The 22,142-nt window shown below is 39.5% G+C and overlaps 1 protein-coding gene across 1 annotated transcript in view; it reads right to left on the bottom strand.

Annotated features, from left to right (window-relative positions):
- The window catches only part of PDLIM4 (PDZ and LIM domain 4), a 103,985-nt gene that overhangs the window by 69,307 nt on the left and 12,536 nt on the right, over positions 1-22,142 (bottom strand). Inside the window, exon 2 of the mRNA XM_001371644.5 lies at positions 954-1,105. Coding sequence (XP_001371681.3) covers positions 954-1,105 — 152 coding nt within the window. The remainder of the gene's footprint in view (positions 1-953; positions 1,106-22,142) is intronic.

Raw genomic sequence — 22,142 nt, 5'->3', positions numbered from 1 at the left:
CCCAGAGTAAGAGACATGGAATATGCCCTCAGTCTCTTTAAATCTGTAAATTTATTCTTATCTTAAAAAATGTTTAAAGCTACAAAACAAAACTGTAAGGCTTTTTGCTGGAGAGGCTGCCACAGGTTGTATGTAAAAAGTCCAAAGAAGAAGAGTTCAGGTAGAGTATAGACAACAGAGAGAGAAACTGTAGGGAGAAAGGGGCTGTCAGGATAAAGGGAGACAGAATGTGGAAACTTCCTATTTTATATATTTATTTTATTTTATAGAGATTTTGACTGATATCTTTTGTTTTCATATCACCTGCATTTTTCCTGTATTCCTTGCAACCCCTTCCCATAGAAACCAATGCTTATCACAAAGAAGTGGAAAAATCAGCAAAACCAATGAAAAAGCTTGATATTAAAAGGAATTCTCTCTACCCAAGTTTTCCTACTTCTGCAAAAGAGTGAAGGGAGGTGTCTTTTTGTGTCTCTTCTTTGAGACCAAATTTATTCATTATAATTTTGTAGTTTCTATTGTTTTGTTGTTGCTGTCCTTTCCATTTGCACTGTCATAGTTAGTTACTGTGTATATTGTTTTCTTGCCTCTACTTACTTTGAATTAATTAATATAAGACTTTAAACAGAGTTTCCCATTTTAACAAATTCTCCTTGCTAATTTGATAAACTCTGCTGATTCCCTACAGAAGGACTTCTAGTATGCTGAATACCCTCTAAATTCAAACCCCTAGGGAAAAAGTCCTGATTTCATGGCCATAGTTGAGATTTGGGGTGACACCAGTGCTCAATTTCCCGGCTCTTCAATGTGATTGAATTCATTGACTTTCTTCCCAATTGCACACTTGGGAATATAGGGGAGGTGGAAAACAAACTTTAGTAACCTCACGCCTTGCCAAGGACTCCTACATACTCATGTCCAGCCCCAACAAAGTTCCAAAAGCCTTTCCCTACCTGTTCACAGAGAGCGTCAAGTGGTCCAGACATGCTTTGATCTTGTTCTGGGCTTCCAGGTGAGTCATGCTATCTGCATTCTCCCCATTAATGGCCTGGATCACATCTCCTGGGCATAGGTTGGCCAGGGCTGCCTTACTGCCAGGGTTAATCTGCAGGAGAAGGAATACGGGTCACTCATTTCCTGGGCCTAAGACATCACAGATTCCAACCTCAGATCCCATCTTCTGGAAGTTGGATGTGGTGGCCAATTATTTTATACCAATGATGACAAATTCTTTTTATTGAGACATTTTCTTATTTACTCTCCTGAAAGTCTATTATCAAAGAACAAGTCCTCAGAGTGGTCCTGTATCTATTTTGCTAATTAGAAAACTAAGGTGCAGAAGGGAAGAGAAATGTTCAGGATCACTCAGCTAGTCAGTGGCTAAATCGGTACTAAACCTGTCTCTGCTGGCTTCCAAGTCAAGCATTTCTTCCACCGCTCCACACGCTTCTAGGCATGAATTTTCTAAACTGAGAACATTCAAAGAGATACAACTGAGCTCCTTTGATCAGCTCTTGCCTTGTGTAAACTGTTGGCCGCAGGCAGGGGTCTGTCTGGTTGGCCCTGGGAGAAAGGCAGACAGGGGCAGGAGGGGACAGAGATGATCACCAGATTGCTAAAGAACAGCCTTTGCCATAAAGCAGTAACAGTCTTCTTGGTTTGCAGAAGCAGCTGGTGGTCTAGCTGGAGACACTGTTTATTATTCCTCTATGGATTCCTCACCCTGTTTATAGCTTCCAAACAACAGACAATACCTCTACTGCCTTTGATGGTTATTCCCTCTACAAGACAGTGATTCACAGAGAGAATCTTTCTAGACCCGAAAGGTTTTGCTAACAAACAGCTCTCAGAGAGGGAGTTATGATTAATTTAGGCTGCGAATCGGTACAGACACACCTCCGAGGAAATAGAGATTGAAAACAAAAAAGATCAGACCTCACAAAGCATTGGGAGATGTGAGATGCCAGTAAACAGTATAGCTCCTCGAATAAGTATTTAAGGAACACTTTTTACAGATACCTCATTTGATCTTCACAATAACCCAGTTGAGGAAACTGAGACAAACAAGGTTATGACTTGGGTCACAGTAGTAAAAGTAGAGTCATGTTAGCTAATTATGACTAGTAAGGGTCATATAGAAGGGAACTGGTAAGTGCCTGAGGCTGGATTTGAACTCTTGTCTTTCTGACTATTCAATGTACCACCAACTGCCTCCTAGGCAGGGCCAAAGATCAGTTTCTATTAATTTCCAAGGGACTTCCAGGATGGACCCTAGAAGAGCTCATATGTATCAAGGCCAAATACAGGTGGGACAAATTCCTGGTCAGAAAGTTGTCTGCTTGCATCTTTCCTTTGCTGTTCCCATATTTCTTATTACTTTTACTATTAAAATTAAAAGCAGAACTTTAGACACAGGACCAGAGCTAAAAGGAGACTAAGAAGCCTTCTAGTCCAATGTCTTTATTTTACAGATAAGGAAACTGAGGCCAATAGAAGTTAAGTAGCTTGCCAGGTAGTTAAGAATCAAAGGGAGGAAAAAAATTTTTTTTAAAGAATCAAAGGGAGGATTTGAACCTAGGTCCTCCCTTTCTAGAGTCTTCACTCTGTCCACTCTATCATATAGTCTCCCAGTTGTTGGGATCAAAAATACATCTGTGTCTCTATTCCTCTGCCTGATCCTTGTTTTCTCTCAGTCACAACAAGCCCATGAGGTAGGCATTTATTTGCAAGCCATAAAATCACATCTCCCTCTCTGCCACAGCAGCTGAGTCAGATGGTTTAGGCTATAATTACTTGATCTGGATTAAATCATAGATTTAATTTTTAAAATTTCTTTCATTTAAGAGGAAATCTTAAAGTTTAAGGAGCCCAGTTTGAATACAGGGCTAACTTAGATAGCATGAAAATCAGAGCAGACAGCAATCTCTTCTGCCCTCGTCTTAAGGGAGTGAATCGAAGGGCTCCTTGCAGCCCCATCTATCACTGGAGATAACTGGGAAGGTCGGCTGACAGTCTCAACTGTAAGTAGGATGAGAAGAGGACTTTTGTCCTCTTTACCTTCCCTCAACTCAGAAGACTTCTTTTCAGAGTAAGTAGGTAGCACAGTGAATAGAGCACTCCATCTGAAGTTAGGAGGACCAGGGTTCAAATCTAGCCCCAGACACTGCCTAGCTGTGTGACCCTAGGCAAGTCATTTAACCCCAATTTCTTAGCTTTTGTTGCATTTCCGACTTCACTTCAATTGCCTAGTTCTTGCTACACTTCTGTCTTAGAATTGATACTAAGACAAAAATTAAGTTTGTTTTTGCTTTTTCTTTTTTTAAAGAAAATTTCTTTGCAAAACCACTCACTGACAGGCTAGGCATGGCTTAAAAACTGGAGACAAAGTCCATTGTGCTGATCCCATAGAAATCACACACCGGAAACCCTATCTTCTGGCAGAATGAGGAGGGCTTCTTTGGGATCTTGTCTTCAGTGACTGATTGACGGCAAGGAAAGTTCAACCTGGGCTCACCTTCCTTGCAGAGGCTTCTAGGTGGTGATGTGGGAGGGTCTGTCTGCGGCTACAGCTGATGGCCAACACCATCTTACGTAGGTCCCTCTGTGCTTTATCCTGATCAGACCCCAAAGGAAGAGGTTGTGAGGTCCACACATGGAAGGACATTGACAAATAGAAGGGCAACCAGAATGATAAAGGGACTGGAACGCCAAGACTGTTATCAGTCAATCAACTATGATTTACTAAGTACCTACAATTGCTAGGTACTGGGGAAATAAATACAAAGTTATCCCTGACCCCAAGGAGCTTTTATTCTATTACAGGAGGAAAAATGTACACATACAAGTAAGTATTTGCAAAAGAAAGTGAGGGGCATAAGGAAAGACTTCACACAGAAGGTTCGCCTGCATTTTGAAAGATAGCATAGGGATGCTAAGAATCTCTAGAAGGAACCAAGTGGATGACAATAACTGATATTTATATAGTACTTTATGACAGGTAGGTGGCAAAGTGCATAGAGCATCTGGGCTAGAGTCAAAGCCATACCCAGATACTTACTAGCTTATGACCTAGGCAAATGACAACCCTGGTTGCCTCAGTTTACTCATCTGTAACATAAGCTAGAGAAGAAATTGGCAAACCACTCCAGTGTCTCTGCCTCAACCCTATACATGTTCATGAAGAGTTGGACATGACACAAACAACTGTACAACTAACAAAAGTATAGCACTGTAGGATTTGCAATGTTTTTATATACTTTTTTAAATTTGAACACTATAGGTGACTTTAATTTCCAACTTACAGATAAGAAAACTGAGGATTAGAAAGGTTACATGATTTCCTTATAGTCACACAGTTTGTAGCAGAAGCATGATTTGAACCCAGGTCTTCCTGTCAACTTACTTTCACCAGGCTAAGAGATGACAAGACATAGAGGGAACAGTTAATATGCAACTTATGTTCTTTGAAGGGTTGTCATATTAAAGATAAATAAAATTTATTGGCTTAATTTTAGAGGATTGAAGTAGCAATAATGGGGTAGGGTGGGGGTCAGGGAGAATTTGCAGAGAGACAGATGATATGAGGAAAACATTCTGAATGATGAAAAGATTTCCAAAAAATGGATTGGGTTGCCTCAATAGGTCCCGAGTGCCATATAGCTCTAGGTCTTCTAACAATGCCTGTAAGATTTCTTTCCAGGTATGATAAAGAAGCAATTTCTGCCCAGGTGGGTTTCAAATTCCTTCTAACCTTAAGATTCTAGGAAGTTTTATTCTGGCCCAGGACAAAGCCTTTTCTAAAGGTTGGTTAGCTCACAGCAGGTCTAGATCTCTTTAGAGAGGATTTTCTTTTTCTTTCCTTCATTGTATTAATGAATTGTGTTCCCTCCCCTTAATATTTTCTGTTCCTCAGCATTCCCACAGCAAGGAGGAAACTTCCTCCATGGGCACATCTGTCCCTTTGTAGTGTAGAAACTTTAGCAACTTGATAATTGTGGAAAGGGGACAAAAGGAAAGTCACCAAACCTTGCACAGAGAAGTGTGTCAAACAGATCTCACGGCAGAGGAAGTGGAGAGGCTTCTGGAATCTTTTTAGAGCACTTTGTTTAGGGTACTCAGTAAAAAATGAACAGAACACACAACAAAGGCCTAGCACAGCTACAGAGAGTTTACTGTAATGTCACTTTGGAGGTTTCGAGAGCGCTAGGCATGGAGGACAGCTAGGTGGCTCAGTGGATTGAGAGTTAGGCCTAGAGATGGGAGGACCTGGGTTCAAATTAGATGCTTTCTAGCTGTGTGACCCTGGGAAAGTCATTTTACCCCCATTTCCTAGCTGTTACTCCTGCTATGGAACCAATGTACAGTATTGATTTTAAGATGGAAGGTAAGAGTTAAAAAAAAAAAAGAGTATTGGGCATGGAATCACAAGAGAGCTCAGTTGGAATGCCCCTTCTGACATTTAAGAGTATCTTATCCCATGACTTTGAGGGGTAAATAGACATAAAATGAAGGAACCCAGATTTGATGTCTGTCCATCAAAGTTGTAGAGGAATCCAGTAATATCCCCAGAGCTCCAAATCACTGACAAGCATGCTATTTGGCTCTCGTCTGGCATAGTGACTGATACATAACAAGCAATTAATAAGAGCTTGTTGTTATCAGTGGGTTCTCAATAGTATCAATAGTATCAACTGGTCCAAGTAGTACTTCCTCCATTTTCTTCTTCCTGAAGCAGGTCTCTCAGTCCTGAATAATGACCCTAGACTTCCTTCTAAAGTGGCCAGATACTGGCCCTTTTAATATTTTCTCACTTTACCCTTCACAAATCCCTCTGCTAGAAAACATTTCTGTTTCTTCTCTTCCACTGACATAGCTGACAACATTCTGGGAAACTTAAAATAGTCTGTTTGGGGATTTCTGTGGGAAGGAGAGCCTTTTGCTTCATCCACACCTGAAGAGAACTTTCCATGTTGCCTCATGAAGAAGAAGAGTCCTGGATCTGTGATCAAAAGGGGTATAAATAGAGTGCCAGAAGTTCAAATCGGGTCTCAAACACTTTCTAGCTGTGTGATCCTGAACAAGTTACTTAATCCTTATTGTTATAGTCCATCATCTATAAAATGAACTGAAGAAGGAAATGGCAAACTACTCCAGTATTTTTGCCAAGAAAACCCTAAATGGGGTCGTGAAGAGTTAGGCATGACAGAGAATGATGAACAACAACAATAGAATTAGTTGGTAATGATAGAGATGTAAAAATGAAATAAAAGATGTTCAACAAAACATTTTAAAAATACACAGGAAAAAAATTCAGGGAGAACAAACAGTAATTTTGTTATGACTGTTAAGTTTAATATAAACTTTCAGAAAAGCAAACTGAAAAGAAGTTTATAGTTTCATGTACTAATATTTCAGAGTTTATAGTTTCATATGCATAATATTTTAGTATACAAAAAAAGTTTTTGTTCTTTGTATACTAAAATATTCCTGCTTGAATATGGAGCTAAATTTTGAAAAAGATAATTTAAAAAGAAAAATAGCCATAGCCTGGGAAGCTGGTGACCTGGATTCTAATCAGTCCTAGGCTTTGCTACTAATTTGCCATGTGTGACCTTGGACCAGTTCCTTCCTTCTTGTAGAATTCAGTTTTCCCACTTGGAAAATGAGGTCATTAAGTCTAGATAATTGATATGTGTCTTCTATTATGACAAAAGCAACATGGAAACATGTATTGCATGAAAGTACTAGAGTAACCTATATCAGACTACTTACCACCTTGGCAGGGAAGGAGAGGGAAGGAGAAAATATGAATCCTAAAATGTCAGAAAACAATTGCCAGGGGGCAGTTGGGTAGCTCTATGGATTGAGAGCCAGACCTAGAGATGGGAGGTCCTAGGTTCAAATCTAGCTTCAGACATTTCCCAGCTGTGTGACTCTGGGCAAGTCACTTAACTCCCATTGCCTAGCCCTTACCACTCTTCTCCTTGGAACCAATACACAGTAGTGATACCAAGAAAGAAGGTAAGGGCTTAAGGAATGAAGGAAGGAAGAAAGAAAGAAAGAAAGAAAGAAAGAAAGAAAGAAAGAAAGAAAGAAAGAAAGAAAGAAAGAAAGAAAGAGAAAGGAAGAAAGGAGGAAAGGAAGAAAACAATTGCCAAAAATTGTTTCTACACGTAACTAAAAAAAAAAAAAAGAGCATATGATGTATATACCCTATATCAAATTGCTTGCTATCTTAGGGAGGGGGGAGGGGAAAGAATTAGAACTCAAAATTTAAAAATAAGAATATTAAAAATTATTTTCCATGTACTCAGGAAAAAATAAAGAATTATTTTTAAAAGGACAATATGATGGTCAAACTCCCTCTCTTCCCTGGCAGTTTATTTTCTTTTAATAAGTTTGAAAGGCTCTGTAATCTCCTCAAAAGGCAGAAGGACCATGGCAGCTAAATCTCTGTGAAAAAATATGACTTATTTCCCAATTCTTGCAGCAGAAGCATTGTGGTGTAATGGGGAAAGGGCTAAATTTCCCTGTTAAACTTGAAATTGTGAGACTTGAGCCCCAGCTCTGCCATTTAGTACCCACATGACCTTGGGAAGTAATTTAATCTCTGAATCTCAGTTTCCTCATCTGTAAAAAGAGAACACTGGACTAGATGATCTCTGAGACCCCTTCTGGCTCTTAATATAGCATCCCATAATCCAGCAATCCTTTACTTCCCTTCATCTGGGTGAGGACAGAGGATACCATGTCACCTCTTGGAAACTGGGGACAGGTCTATCTCACAGTGGATTTTGACAGTGGCTGCCAAAAAAACAACTCAAGTCTTCTCTGATTATGCTTTTACTTCGTCATGGGTGCCTCTGCTAGGATTCAGGGGAGCAAGAGAAACCTTTGATTCATGATGTGAATCAACCAGTGATGGAGAGCAGGAGCTAAAGGGACTTCAAACAGGCAGGTAAAAAAAAGCAGGGGCATGTAGGAGGATGGCAGTCATCAATCTTGAACTTCTTCTGTCAGCAAGGATCTACCGGGTAAGAATCTACTCTGCTAAATCTGCAGGAAGTCCAGCCTTCAATCTTAGATTTCAAACTGAAATGAACATTAGAAACTACTTAGTTCATCTCCATTTTATAGATGAGGAAACGGAAGGACAGAAGCAAGCAATTTGTCCAATATCACACAAGTGACAGCAGAGCCCAGATTTAAACCCAGAACCGATCTGTTTGCTCCTCCATCATTTCTTTCCCTTACTCTTTTGTCTCTACTTGGGCCTTGGACTGGAAAAATTACAGCCTGCTGATATATACACACACACTATATTTACATACTTACATACACCCTGAAGGCATGAATGAATAGTTCTGGACACACTGAGGAGGAGAGACAAGATCTATGCCATGTGGCACAAGGATGACCAGAGAGTTTGGTGCAGAATGACTAAGGCTATGTAAAAAGAGTACTGGCTCTGGAATCAGAGGATTTGATCACTCTGGTGTTGGGCAAGATGTGTTTCACCTTGGGTAAGTTACTGAATCTCCGTGGACCTCAATTTCTTTATCTGTGAAATAGAGGATTGAACTCATCGGCCAGGGGATTCCTTTCTATTCTAGATCTATGTTACTCTGTTTTCTGGGAAAAGGAGAGAGAGAAGGTCATTTAACTAGGTACTGGGAAGGAGATGAGCCATAGAACATCTCCATTTGAGGTCCACAGAGTCTTCCTAACGGAAGCCTTTATTTTATCTCTATTTGATTAAGTTAGTGAACTCTTGCTCTGTCAGGCAATGGTCATGCGAGTGGCTCCCCAAATGATGTTGACCTTCTCTTCTCAGTGCCTCAATTTCTTCACCTATCCAACAAGGCAGTTATAAACATTCATGAAAGTAGGAGCTGAGAATGTATTGTACCAATGTGAGGAGAGAGAAGGAGGCAGGTTACTCAACTTGGTCCAAGGTACTAACTGCACCATTTATAACACCATCATGTTATAACACCATCATGCATTTCCTCAAACATTGTCCCAAAGTCTCCCTATCCCTTTGTGGGTCCAATCACTATCTCTTGGGCATATTTCCCTAACTCCCAAATCCTACAGTAGAAAGGGCCAGGACTTTGAAGGACGTGCCATGGTTTCCCACAATGACCTACATGGTCCCACATAGCAATGCTGTGCCATACTTTCCCTTCCCAGTCAGATTGTCCTTCAAGGACCAGGTCTAATCCTACTCCCTCCATGAAACTTTCTTTGATATCTGAAACTAAAGATATTATCCCCCTCTGAAGAGACAAAACATTTATTCAAAAATCTGTACTACTCATATCGGGGCAGCTAAGGGACACATTGAATAGACTGCCAGGGCTAAAAACCCAGAAGATTCATCTTCCTGAGTTGAAATCTGGCCTCAAACACTTATTGGCTCTGTGATTCTGGGCACATCCTTTAATCCTGTTTGTCTCAGTTTCCTCATCTATAAAATGATCTGGAGAAGGAAATAGCAAACCATTCCAATTATCTTTGCCAAGAAAAATCTCAAAGGGGGTCACTAAGAATTGGATACAACAGAAGAAGGAATGAACAACAGCAATACTTATATGGAGTTTACTACACTTCCTTGAATTAGTTCTCCTTACACATCTTCTCCACTTCAGCCTCAATCAGAGTCCAATTATGATGTTAAGGTGACCCTGAGCTCTACCAGGGGAGGACAAACTTTGGTAGGTCCTACTAAGCTATGAAAGGTTTGAAGAACAGGCAATAGCTTCAGTCACCTCAGGCCATAGGTTAACTCCCAGCAAAAGGAGGAGATATTGAATAATGCTATATATTGGGGGAGGAGGAAGAAGAGGACCACAGTCTGACTAAATCAGGAATTTTTTAGTCTTCTTTTTTGGAAAAATGGGGAAGAAAAGGGCAAGGAAGACTGTGGTCTTACAAAAAAGGCCAATCTGATTTTGCTAAACCTACCCAACTTTTAACTAACCATTCCAACTGAGAAGCATTATTTTTCTTCTGGTAGAAGAGTCAAAAATAGTACATCAGGGGATCAATGAGAGTCTCATGGTCCTTCAACCAGACTTTCAATCATGACCATGATGATCACTCTATCAAGATGCCTGAATTTTCATAATTTCTGTGATTGTATACACCACCCTCTCCAGATGCCTCTTTTAAAATAACTATTAAACAACTGGATGGTTCCGGTAAGGGAGGAAGAAAGATATATTTGAAAATAAGGGTGGTATAAAAACAAGAAATATAAATAGAAATTGTGTTTTTAAAGTTCAGTTTTCCCCACCCAAGAAATGGACTTAACCCCAAAACATGAGTGTGAGTTTATTAAATACCTTCTTCATCCTGGGAAGGATATCTATATGTATATCTATATCTATTCAGATAAGAGAGTCCTGGAGTAGTGAAAGAGGTGTGGGTGGGGAGGGATGAGATCACTGTCACTGGTGAGAATCCTTTCAGGTATTGAAAAGAGAAAGAGAGAACTTGGGAGTCAAGCAGGGATATTTTTACCAATTGTGCCAGTCCTTGCCCACATCCACCCTGCTATAAAATAGAATCAGATTCTGAAAACCCCTCCATCATCCATCTCTTTGAACCTTTGCCTGAATAAAGAATTTCTTATACAACTTTCCCCACAAGTGGCTATACAATAACTATCCAAAGACCTCTGGTGAGAGGGAAATCAGTATAACCCAAGGCTGTACATGTCATTTTTGGGCAGCCCTAATTGATGAGAGGTTTTTTGTTTGTTTGTTTGTTTTTAATTCTTCTTGTATCTAATCTAAATCTGGGTCTGTCTTATACTGACCGGTAAAATAAGTCTAATTCTCCTTTCATGACAGCCATTTAGTTCGTTAAAGCTATTTTCCTCTTCTCATACCCTCCAGGCACTTGGTCCACAGAGCCACCAACATACACATAAACACACACATCTATGAGGAGGTCTCTCCCTAGGTATGGCACTTGTGGCTGATCCACCAACCCAACTGGTGTTAATCCATGATTTAATAAAATTAACAAGGACAAAGCCAAGTCTGAAGTTTATCTTAAATCAAAGGCGTCCTCTTTGTACTCTACTACCCCACATGTCCTAGTAAGACTAAATCTCCAGGCCCCTCATATTACTGGATATGCTCTACCTTACCAGTGTTCCTCCTGATATGTATTACCCAGAATTTAACACATTCGTTTCTCCAAAGGCCTGACCAGGACTAAGTTCCTCTGGACAGACTTTAGTCTGCTCCCTTTTGAACATTCTACTTCTCTTAATAAAACAAGTTCTGATTAGTCTTTTGGCCACCAAGCTGCTTTTTGATTCCTACTAAGCTTACAGTCACAGATGTAATGGTAAATGTTTAACATGAAGCTTTCCAGGAAAAAAAGTTACAGATATCCCTTCCACATCACAACCTACTGTGTTGCGGTTTCGATATATTATAGGTTGGCGTAAGAAATTAAATGGAAATTTGAGGGGAGTAGTTTTGCAGAAGCCACAGATGACACACAAAGACAAGCAGATAACACAAAAAGTTTAGAAACTCAGAAATGCATAAAAGATATGTAGTGTTGTATAATATCATCATATTTTATCTTGTAATACCATAAACATACACAACTTCTTTTACTGTAAATATTCCATAAAAGAAAAATAAACAATTCAGACTACTTCTCTGGTACAAAGAGAAAACAAAAAAAATTTACATGGATTTTCTAGATCATGGGTACACTGCATTCATAAGCCCCACAATGTGGAAGGGATACCTACACATACAACATACTTTAAAGTTTAACTTTGTCTTATTAAAACAGTTTCATCATCACTTTCTTAAGTCTAGACAACCAACAAAGCAAGAAAACAAGCTCTGATTAATAACTTTGCTGATTTTTTCAAAACAATGTTGAGGTATCACTTTACACCTAGCAGATTGGCCAATATGACAGTAAGGGAAAATAATAAATGTTGGAGAGATTGTGGCAAAATTGGCACACTAATGCATTGCTGGTGGCATTGTGAATTAATCCAGTCATTCTGGAAGGACATTTGTAATTATGCACAAAGGGCTTTAAAAGAATGCCTACCCATTGATGCAGCCATACCACTGCTGGGTTTGTTTCCCAAAAAGATAACAGGGAAACATACATGTACAAAAATATTCATAGCTGCACTCATTGTGGAGGCAAGAAAATGGAAAATGAGGGGGTTTCCCCTCGATTGGGGAATGGCTGAACAAATTGTGGTATCTGATGGTGATGGAATACTATTGTGCTGAAAGAAATGATGAACTGGAGGAATTCCGTGCAAACTAGAAGAATCTCAATTAACTGATGCAGAGTGAAATAAGCAGAACCAGGAGGATATTGTACATAGAAAGTAAAACATTGTGGAACAATCCAATGTAATGGACTTTGATGCTAGCAGCAATGCAACAGCCAGGACAATCCTGAAGGACTTATGGGAAAGAATGCTAACCACATTGAGAGAAAGAACTCTGGGAGTAGAAATGCAAAAACAAAACATATGACATCATTTATCACATGTATATATTGGGTATGTGATTTGGGGTTTAGGCTTTTAAAAAATCACTCAATAGCAAAAATGAATAATATGGAAATAGATATCAAGTGATAATATTTGTATAACCCAGTGGAATTGCTTGTTGGTTCTGGGAGGGGGGAGGGAAGAGGAGAGGGAAGGAAAATGAATCATGTTAACATGGAAAAATAATTAAAAATAAACAAATAAATAAAAATTTAAAAATATATCTTTGCTGATTTCTGATGAATAAATGCTCACAGTGAAAATTTAACAATTATCTCTCAAAAGCTAGTAATCAGTTGGATTCAGCAAACTCCCGCTTACAATCTACTAAATCCCTCAAATCTTTTTCACATTAATTATTATCTAGCCATTCTATTCCTATCTTGTACTTGTGAAATTGGTTTTCTCTTTTTCTTTTATTTTTGTTTGAGATTTTAAAAATTCTGAACTCAAACATCAAAAAAGTTTTCCCATACTCACAGATCACAAAGAGGCTTCCATATGAAACCACACATCTCCTCCATCAACTTCATAGCCCCTTTTTTCCCTTCAAAACATATAGTAACCAAGATATATTCAAAACTACCTTGTTTGTGTTTTCTTCTGTACTTCCTTCTGTTCTCTTCTTGGCATATTTTAAGATGTTAAGATGGCCATCTTTTGGGGGACATTACTACTGCTAACCCTCCATATTCTCTTCTAAGTTGCTTTTTCTCCTTCCAATTGTTTCTTCCAGAGCATTTGTTTCATTTGTTATCTCTTTCTTCATTTCTCCTAGGTATGTATGTAATCCTTGTAGAAAACCCTTTTCAACACCTTTAGAGTCTCTGCTTAAAAGTCGTTATTGAATTAGATTTGCAATAATTTCTGATGTTGGTCACTGTTTTCTTTGACTGACTCATTTTTCTAGCTTGAGTTCCTGAACTAGGAGTGTTATGTCAGGGCCAGACTCCTCCTCCTGCTGTCGTGCTTTTGGATGAGGTGGTTTATCCTGCCCCAAGTCTCCTATATTCTTGTGTTGACTGCCACCTCCCAGGCTTAGGGTCCCCTGGATCTTTAAGGCTTCAAACACTGGAGTTTTAGGGCCCTTTTTGATGTCTTAGGATCGAGTTAGAGACCTCAGCACCCAGGGTGCCTGGACAGTCTGAATCTAAGTGTGGAAGTACAGTAACTGGCTGGCACTAAGATGCCTGCTGCCCCTTCCAAAGACTTCCCCACTCTTCTTTCAGTTTGCTGACCATTATGGGGTCTCCTCTGTACTTGCTGCCTCTGGACACAAAATCACATAGACTATGTATGTGTCTTCTCCCTGGCCACACACTACCACTTTCTTTATTGGAAGAGACACCTTTCCATGAGCTTCTGGCTGAGTTTTTGTTCAGTCCTGGGGTTTAAGAAATCATTTATTTTAGTATCTCTTTGGATTTATTGACCATTATTCAGTCTAGTCTGAACTTCAGGCTTTTTCTGGACTAAGTATGTAAAAAAGCCGGTCAGTTTCTGATTCCTAATCAGGTAACCATCTTGACAAAAGTACAAATGTTATTTTTCTGAATCCAAATGTAGGACTTGAAATTTATTTTCCTATTGGACATTTTGAATGGGACATCCCATCTTATCTCAAACTCAAAACATCCAAAATAGAGCCCATAATCTTTTCTCCCAGACCTACTTCTTTCCTAAAATTCCCTTTCTCAGTCCATCACACTTTCCTAATCACACAGGTTCACAATCTTTGGGTCATTCCCAACTCCTCAATCACCCTTACTACACATATCCATTCAATTGGACATCAGTCTCATCATTCGTACCTTCATATCTCTCATATCCAGTTCAAGTCCTCATCCTCTCTTCCCTGCCCTACTGCATTTGCCTTCTAACTGGATTCCCTTTCTCCCTCCAAGTTCTGCCCTCTCTAATCCATCCTTAATACAGCTGTCAAAGAAATGTCCCTTAAGCATAAATCTGACCATGTCACTTGTCTATTCAATAAACTCAAATGGTTCTGTATTACCTCTAAGATCAAATGCTTAAGATCTTCCGTTTGTCATGTAAAGCCCTTAACAACATGGTCCCAATCTACCTTTACAGGCTTTTAAAAATTACTCTCTTACACATAGTTCAGCCAAGCTGGCCCATTTCCCAATTCTATGGCTTTATAGTGACTGTCCTCTAGGCATTTCTTCTCTCCTCCACCTCTTAGAACATACCTAGCTTCCTTCAAGGCTTAGCTCAAGAATTACTTTCTTTCTCTTTTACAACCCTTATCTTCTATCTTAGAATTGGCACTGGGTATTGGTTCCAAGGTAGAAGAGTGGTAAGGGGTAGGTGATTGGGAATAAGTGACTTGTCTAGGGTCACACAAACTTCAAGGTCCTGTCTCTAGGCCTGGTGTTCTATCTACTGAACCACCTAGCTGTCCCTCAAGTATCATTTTCTATATGAAGTCTTTCTTGGTTGCCCCACCTGCTAGTGTTTTGCCCTTCAAATTACTTTGTATTTCTTTTCTAAATAACCATATTTGAATATATGGTCTGAGCTAGAGCTCAAGGCAGAGAATTTTTTATTGCAGAATTTATATCTCCGGGCCTGGCAGTTAATAGATAGATACTCTTTGCTAATTGATTAATCCATATTAAATGTCATCTCCTTAGCTTTTGCCCAATGTCCTAGTCTGCTATGTTGGATCCTAACTTGGAGTCAGATACAAATTTGATAAGCATGCTCTCTCTGTATGTTAAACAGAGCCAAGGACAGAAACTCTGTTCCTCTAGAATAGTTCTAGTTCCTCTAGAAACCTCTCTCCAAGGTGACTGATTGACTCAACAATGACTACTTCTTCTGTTCAGTAAAACAGCACCAAATCTCCCTGACTTGCCCACAGTTCCCCTTGTCACCAAAGATAACACAAGTGACTTTGTCAAGTGCTAGGTAAACTATTTTCTACAACAGTGTTCTTATTTACTAATCTAGCATCCCTAACATAGGAGGAAATGACATAGTTCTGTCAAGACCAATTTTTGAAGAAGTTATGCTAGCTTTTAGTTATCAGCATTCCTCTTTCTAGATGTTCATAAAACATGCTTTTAATAATACATTCTATGAGACAACATTTTTGAGCATGGACTCTATTGGGACAGCTGGGTGGCTCAGTAGATTGAGAGCCAGGCCTAGAGATGAGAGGTCCTAGGTTCAAATCTGGCCTCAGACACTCCCCAGCTGTGTGATCCTGGGCAAGTCACTTAACTCCCATTGTCTAGCTCTTACACTATTCTGTCTTAGAACCAATATGTAGTATTGCTTCTAAGATAGAAGGTAGGGGTTAAAAACAAAACAAAACATGAACTCTCTACTTTGCTTATCCATGTATATTTGTTGCAAGAGGTTTGGGGGTTTTTTCTTTTAAATTGGAGGGGCTTGAGAGAAAGAGAAAAATAAATCTTTGTTAACTGAAAAAAATGAAATGGCAACATGATTTAGAATTTTGCCAAGAATTATAGTTAAGCCCAATTCCATATACTTTGCATGTTCATTTCTTTTTTGAAAATTAGGAAATCAGATATTGCCTACCAGGTGACAGCACTTGCACTCTCTGCAGCCTTGCTTCTTTTTTTTCCTTTTTAAAATATTTTTATTTTTTCAGTTACATGTAGAAACAATTTCTGACAATTGTTTTCTGACATTTTAGAATTCAGATTTTCTCCCTCCCTTCCCAAGGTGGTAAATAGTCTGATATAGGTTATACTTATTCTTTCATGTAATTCATGTTTCTATATTGCTTATGTCATGATAGAAGACACATATCACACATACACTAGAAATCTCATGAAGGACATATAGTGGAAGATGGAATGCTTTGATCCACACTCAGACTCCAAACAGTTCCTTCATTGGCTATGGGTGGCATGTTTCATCATGATACCCTTGTGGTTTTCTTGGAGACTTGCTTTGCTGATAATGGTTTAGCCCTTCACAGTTGATCATCATATAATATTTTTATTACTGTATACACTGTTCGCTTGGCTCTGCTCACTTCACTTTGCATCAGTTCATATAAGTCCTTTCATGTTTTTCTGAACTCATCCTGTTTATTGTTTCTTTGTATTCCACTATAATTATATATTTGACTAGTTCAACCACTCCCTAAGTGATGCATACTCCCTCAGTTTACAATTCTTTGCCACTGCAAAAAGAGCTGCTAAAAATATTTTGGTACAGATAAGTCCTTTTCCCTTATCTCTGATCTCTTTAGGATACAGGTCCACTCGTGGCATTGCTGGGTCAAAGGGTGTGCATAGTTTTGTGGTCCTTTAGGTCTATATTTCCATATCAGTCAGAATAGCTGTAAGAATGTATTAGTGCCCCAATTTTCCCACATCCTTTCCAATATTTATTTTCCTTTTTGGTCATAGTAGCCAATCTGATAGGTATGAGGTGGTATATTAGAGTTGTTTTAATTTGCATTTCTCTAATCAATAATGATTTAGAGCATTTTTTATGACTAGAATGTTTTAATTTCTTCATCTGAGAATTGCCTATTAATAAGTTTTGGCCATTTTTCAACTTAAAAATGCTTTGTATTCTTATAAATTTGACTTAGGTCTCTATATATATATTTGAGAAATGAGGCTTTTGTCAGAGATACTTGCTATAAATGTTTTCCCCAAATTTGTTGTTTCCTTTCTAATCTTGGTTTCATTGCTTTGTTTATACAAAAGTTTTTAATTTAATGTAATCAAAATTATACATTTCTTTTTTTGTAATGTTTTCTATGTCTTATTTGGTCATAAATTCTTCCCTTATTCATAACTCTGACAAGTAAACTTTTCCATGCTCCCCTAATTTGTTTATTCCTGGAACAAGTATCCATTTTGACTTTATCCTGATGTATTGTATGAAATTCCCAAGTCTCTGCCAAACTGCTTTCAAGTTTTCCCAGTAGTTTTTGTCAAGTGGTGAGTTCTTTCCCCCAAACCTTGGATCTTTGAGTTTATCAAATATTAAGTTGTTATGGACATTAATTGCTGTGCACTGATTAACTCTAATCTGTTCCATTGATCAATCACTTTATTTCTAAGCCAGTACCAGATTGTTTTATGATTAGCTCTTTATAGTATAGTTTGAGGTCCAGTATGGCTAGGCCTTTGATTTTTTTTTTATTAATTCCCTTGATATTCTCAGTCTTTTAGTCTTTTGTTCTTCCCAATGAACTTTGTTGTTACTTTTTTCTAGTTTTGTGAAATAGTTTCTGGGTAGTTTGGTTGATATGGCAGTGAATAGATAAACTAGTTTAGGTAAGATAGTTATATTTTCACTATATTGATTTGGCCTATACTTGAGCAATTAATTGCTTCGGTCTGACTTTAGTTGCCAGAGAGTATTCTGGAATTGTGTTCATATACTTGTTGGGTTTATTTTATTTTGGTAGGCATACCTTCAAGTACTTTATGTTGACCAGGGTTATTTTGAATGGAATTTCCTTTTCTATTTCTTGCTGTTGGACTTTGTTGGTGATAAATAGAAATGCTGATGATTTATGTGGGTTTATTTTATATCCTGGATCTTTGCTAAAGTTAATTATTTCTATTAGTATTTTGGTTGATTCTCTAGGATTCTCTAGGCATACCATCATATCATCTGCAAAGAGTGACAACTTTCCATAATCTTTCAAAGACAACAGTGACTCAGTCATTTTATCCTAAGCTCTTTTGGTGCCCTAAAATGTATTTTCTCTAACTCCAGGTATTCTAACTAAAGGATAGCTGCTCAGCAATCATTTAACTTGTTCTAATTTCTCTACTCCTACTAATTTGGTTTGCTTGGCCCTTGAGATATCTTAAAATGTTCAGTGGTATCGATAAAATTCTGATCAGTACAGTCATTGAGTTTGACTTTTGATGGTTAGTTAACAGAAAAGCATGCCTCCCTCCCTTTGGCATATGGGAAATACAGAATGAGAAAATAGTTTCAAGACAGGGCCAACATGCTAAGTCAAGTCAACAAGTGCCTATTCTATGTCAGGCAATACGCTAAGACCTGGGGATACAAGGAAAGGTAAAAAAAACGATCCCAACCTCAAGGAGCTCACAATCTAATTAGGAAGATAATATGAAACCAACTATGTACAAACAAGCTATAAACAGGATCAATTAGAAATGAACTCAGAGGGAAAGACACTAGCATTATGGGGGATAGCAGAAGGTGGGCTTTTTAGATGATGCCTTATGGATGGTTTATTTTGCTTAACTTTGTTGCTAGAGAGGGTTTCTTTTTTGGTGGGGAAGCACAATTGGGAAATGACAGCAATGTTTTTTTAAAGCACCAATAAGACATTTCCTTAATGTTTTCTCCCAGCAGTCTCCTCCAGGCACATTTGTACTCCTCCTAGTGTTTTCTATTGCAAAGGAAAAGAAGCCAAATATTTGGAGGTGAACACTAGGTTACCAGGGCCAGGGTTTCCTAGGTTCAAGTACCTCCCAGCAAATTCCATCTGGACCCACCTAGGAAGAACTTCTCTCTGTTTACATAGCCAGCGATATTTGGGTTTAACATCTTTCTGACCGTCAAATCTCTATGTTTCATTCTCTCTATTTCTTCCCTCAGCTCCAGCTTTTGTCACCTACTCCTCTCACCAGACTGGGGAAGCATTTTCAATGGGCCTTTCCATAGGGCTGGCTGCAGCTGCTAATGTGTGAATTGGGTCATCTCAACTATTTGCCCCTGAGACGAAACACATTTCCTTCTGGAGTCCCGGGTGTGGGGGGCGGAGGTGGGGAGATTAAGGCTGGAGAGGTTTCTAGTTCAAAGGCATGGCTCTCGCTGTGTCTGCTCCCACCAGCCTGGCTTTTGTTACTCATGATTTAATAAAATAAACAAGGAACTCTGTGAGCAGGTCCAAAGATAAATCGTCAGAATCTTATCTGTGTTCTGCCCTGCCATGTCATCAGCCCGTTTACAAGGAACATTTGTTTCTAGAAGTCTGAAATTTAAGCCTCGTTGCCTTCAGCAACTAGACCACAAGCTTGCCGGGCCCACCCTTACAATAGGGGAATCTTGCATGAAGAAGATTATTTAGAATCAAAACACTCATCATGAGCCCTCACAAGGAGAGGAGAGGAGACAAGCCACGACTCAACCCAGATTAGCCTCTGAAGCAGGTGGAGAAACCTCTGGAAGGATGAGCTAGTGGCCAGGTGAAGTTACCACAGGGAGTGGAATCCTCTCCCTGAGAATGCATTGTTTTCTTAAAAAGCAATCAGTGCTGCGGGGTCAACAAGGAGGTATTGTGGATAGAGTACCAGACCTGGACATCTTCTGAGTTTTAAACCAGCTCCATACACTTACTAGCTGTGTGACCCTGAGTAAGTCACTTAACTCTGTTGACTTCAGTTTCCATATATTTAAAATGAGCTGGCATAGGAAATGGTAAACAACTCCAATATCTTTGCCAAGAAAATCCCAAATGACGGCTGAAAAATGACTAATCAACAAAGTCTTTACCTCTTCCTCCCAGCCCCAGCCGCCCTATAGAGTCTACACAGAGAATAAAAAACAAAGGTCCTCAAAGAGAGTAAATGTGCTAAAGGGGGGCAGGGATTCATTTTGGCTCCACTAGGGTTCAGGTCACAGATCTGAATGTACTTTGTCTGATAAAGGGGCCCAATGCATTCCAAAAACCTATGGTTCTTCTTCCCTGATTTCAGAACTCCTCTTCTTTGCCTTTTGAGAGACCCTATTCCAGTCACTCTTCAAAAAGCTTGGCCTCCATTTCATCGTCAAGCTCCTAAAGTCCTTCATGACCCTGAATAAAAAGATTTTTCAGACAAGAAAGCGAATGGCACATCCTTTATTTCCCAGAATAAATGCATTTCTGCTCTCTAACATTAGGCTGAGCTTACCCTTCTACACCTAGCATACAACAAAAATCAGCAATCAAAGGTACGGTGGAAATCAACAAGAGTTCAAATTCTCACTCTTAAGTGACTGTGGGTAAGTCACTTAAATGCTAATCATTTTCCTTGCTGTAAGATGAAGAGATTGAGCTAGCTGGTTTTTGAAGTCTCTTTTGACTCAAAATCTGTTATAGAAGGGGGGCAGCTGGGTGGCTCAGTGGATTGAGAGCCAGGCCTAGAGATGGGAGGTCCTAGGTTCAGATCTGGCCTCAGACACTTCCCAGCTGTGTGACCCTGGGCAAGTCACTTGACCCCCATTGCCTAGCCCTTACCACTCTTCTGCCTTGCAACCAATACACAGTATTGACTCCAAGAAGGAAGGTAAGGGTTTAAAAAAAAAATCTGTTATAGAGGACAGTCATACATGCTGGGGCAGCAGACAGCAAAAGAGTCTCAATGCTGTCTTTGCACTTCATTTTAATTCCATATCACTCTATGTTGTCATTGGACCAGTTTTTATCAGAAACATGGGATGGAAGGGGAGGGCTTGAGTTTCCTTCCAGGGCCAATGAACAGATCTCAAAGGGAATATACTGATTGAAATGCAAAATCTTAATCGTTCAGAAGACAGAAATGGTCTAACAGCAAGGGCGTATGTGGGCTCGTGGCTATTATTAGACAATTAGATGGCTCCATGGATAGAAGGGTCTAGAGCAGGGTTAGGGGAGGTTTTCAAGTTCACGTGCCCAGACTGCAATTTCAAGCTGCCTGTGAACTCCCCGAATTACCCCAAAGAGTGGAGGATGAAGTACTTATTTTGGGCAGCTGGACAGAGGGGCATGGCAGGCAAAAAATGTCCTCAGGCACTGGGAAGAGGGGGAATGGAGCAGCTCCCCAAGTGCTGGCTCTGCATGCGTGCCAATACTTCACCAACGCTGGCCCAGAGTCAGGAAGGCCCAGCCTCTGACACTTACTAGCTTTATGATTTGGGGCAAGTCATGTAACCTCTTTCTGCCTCAGTTGAAGAAACTTCAGTTGTAATATGGAAATAATAATAGCACCTACCTATCAGGGTTGTTGAAAGGATCAAATAATATAATATTTATAAAATGTTTAATAAATAAATGTTTATTCTCTTCCCTTCCTTTCCTCCTTCCCTCTCCTCCTTCCCCTTCTCCTCCTGCTGCTTCTCCTTCCCTCTCTTCCTTCCTTCTTCTCCTTCCTCTCCCTCTCCTTTTCCCTCCCTCTCTTCCTTCCTTTTTTCCCTTCCTTCCTTCCTTCCTTCCTTCCTTTTTTCCCTTCCTTCCTTCCTTCCTTCCTTCCTTCCTTCCTTCCTTCCTTCCTTCCTTCCTTCCTTCCATGCATTACAACTGGTAGATACTTAGGAATAGAAATACTAGTTCTCCAGTCTCCACAATCCTAGGGGTTACTGAAACTACATTCTTAAGGCTAAAATCATCTGGGCCTGGAAGTTATGAGAGCCACAAAAATGGCAATGAACAGAAGTCTAAAGGAATCTACTTCAAGGTTATGGAAAACCATGTGGGAAGAAGTTGGTATCTCACTCTGTGGTTCCCAGGAAGACAGCACTGATGGAATAAAGGGATGGACTAGCCAACAGACACAGTTGTATATCCAGATGGTGGGAGGTTGAAGGCCTAAAAGAGCAGAGATGGCCTAAGGCACCAATATTCCCA

This window comes from Monodelphis domestica, chromosome 1 (genome assembly GCF_027887165.1).
Source record: "Monodelphis domestica isolate mMonDom1 chromosome 1, mMonDom1.pri, whole genome shotgun sequence".
Taxonomy (NCBI): Eukaryota; Metazoa; Chordata; class Mammalia; order Didelphimorphia; family Didelphidae; genus Monodelphis; species Monodelphis domestica.
This window is presented reverse-complemented; position numbering and strand designations above follow the sequence as displayed.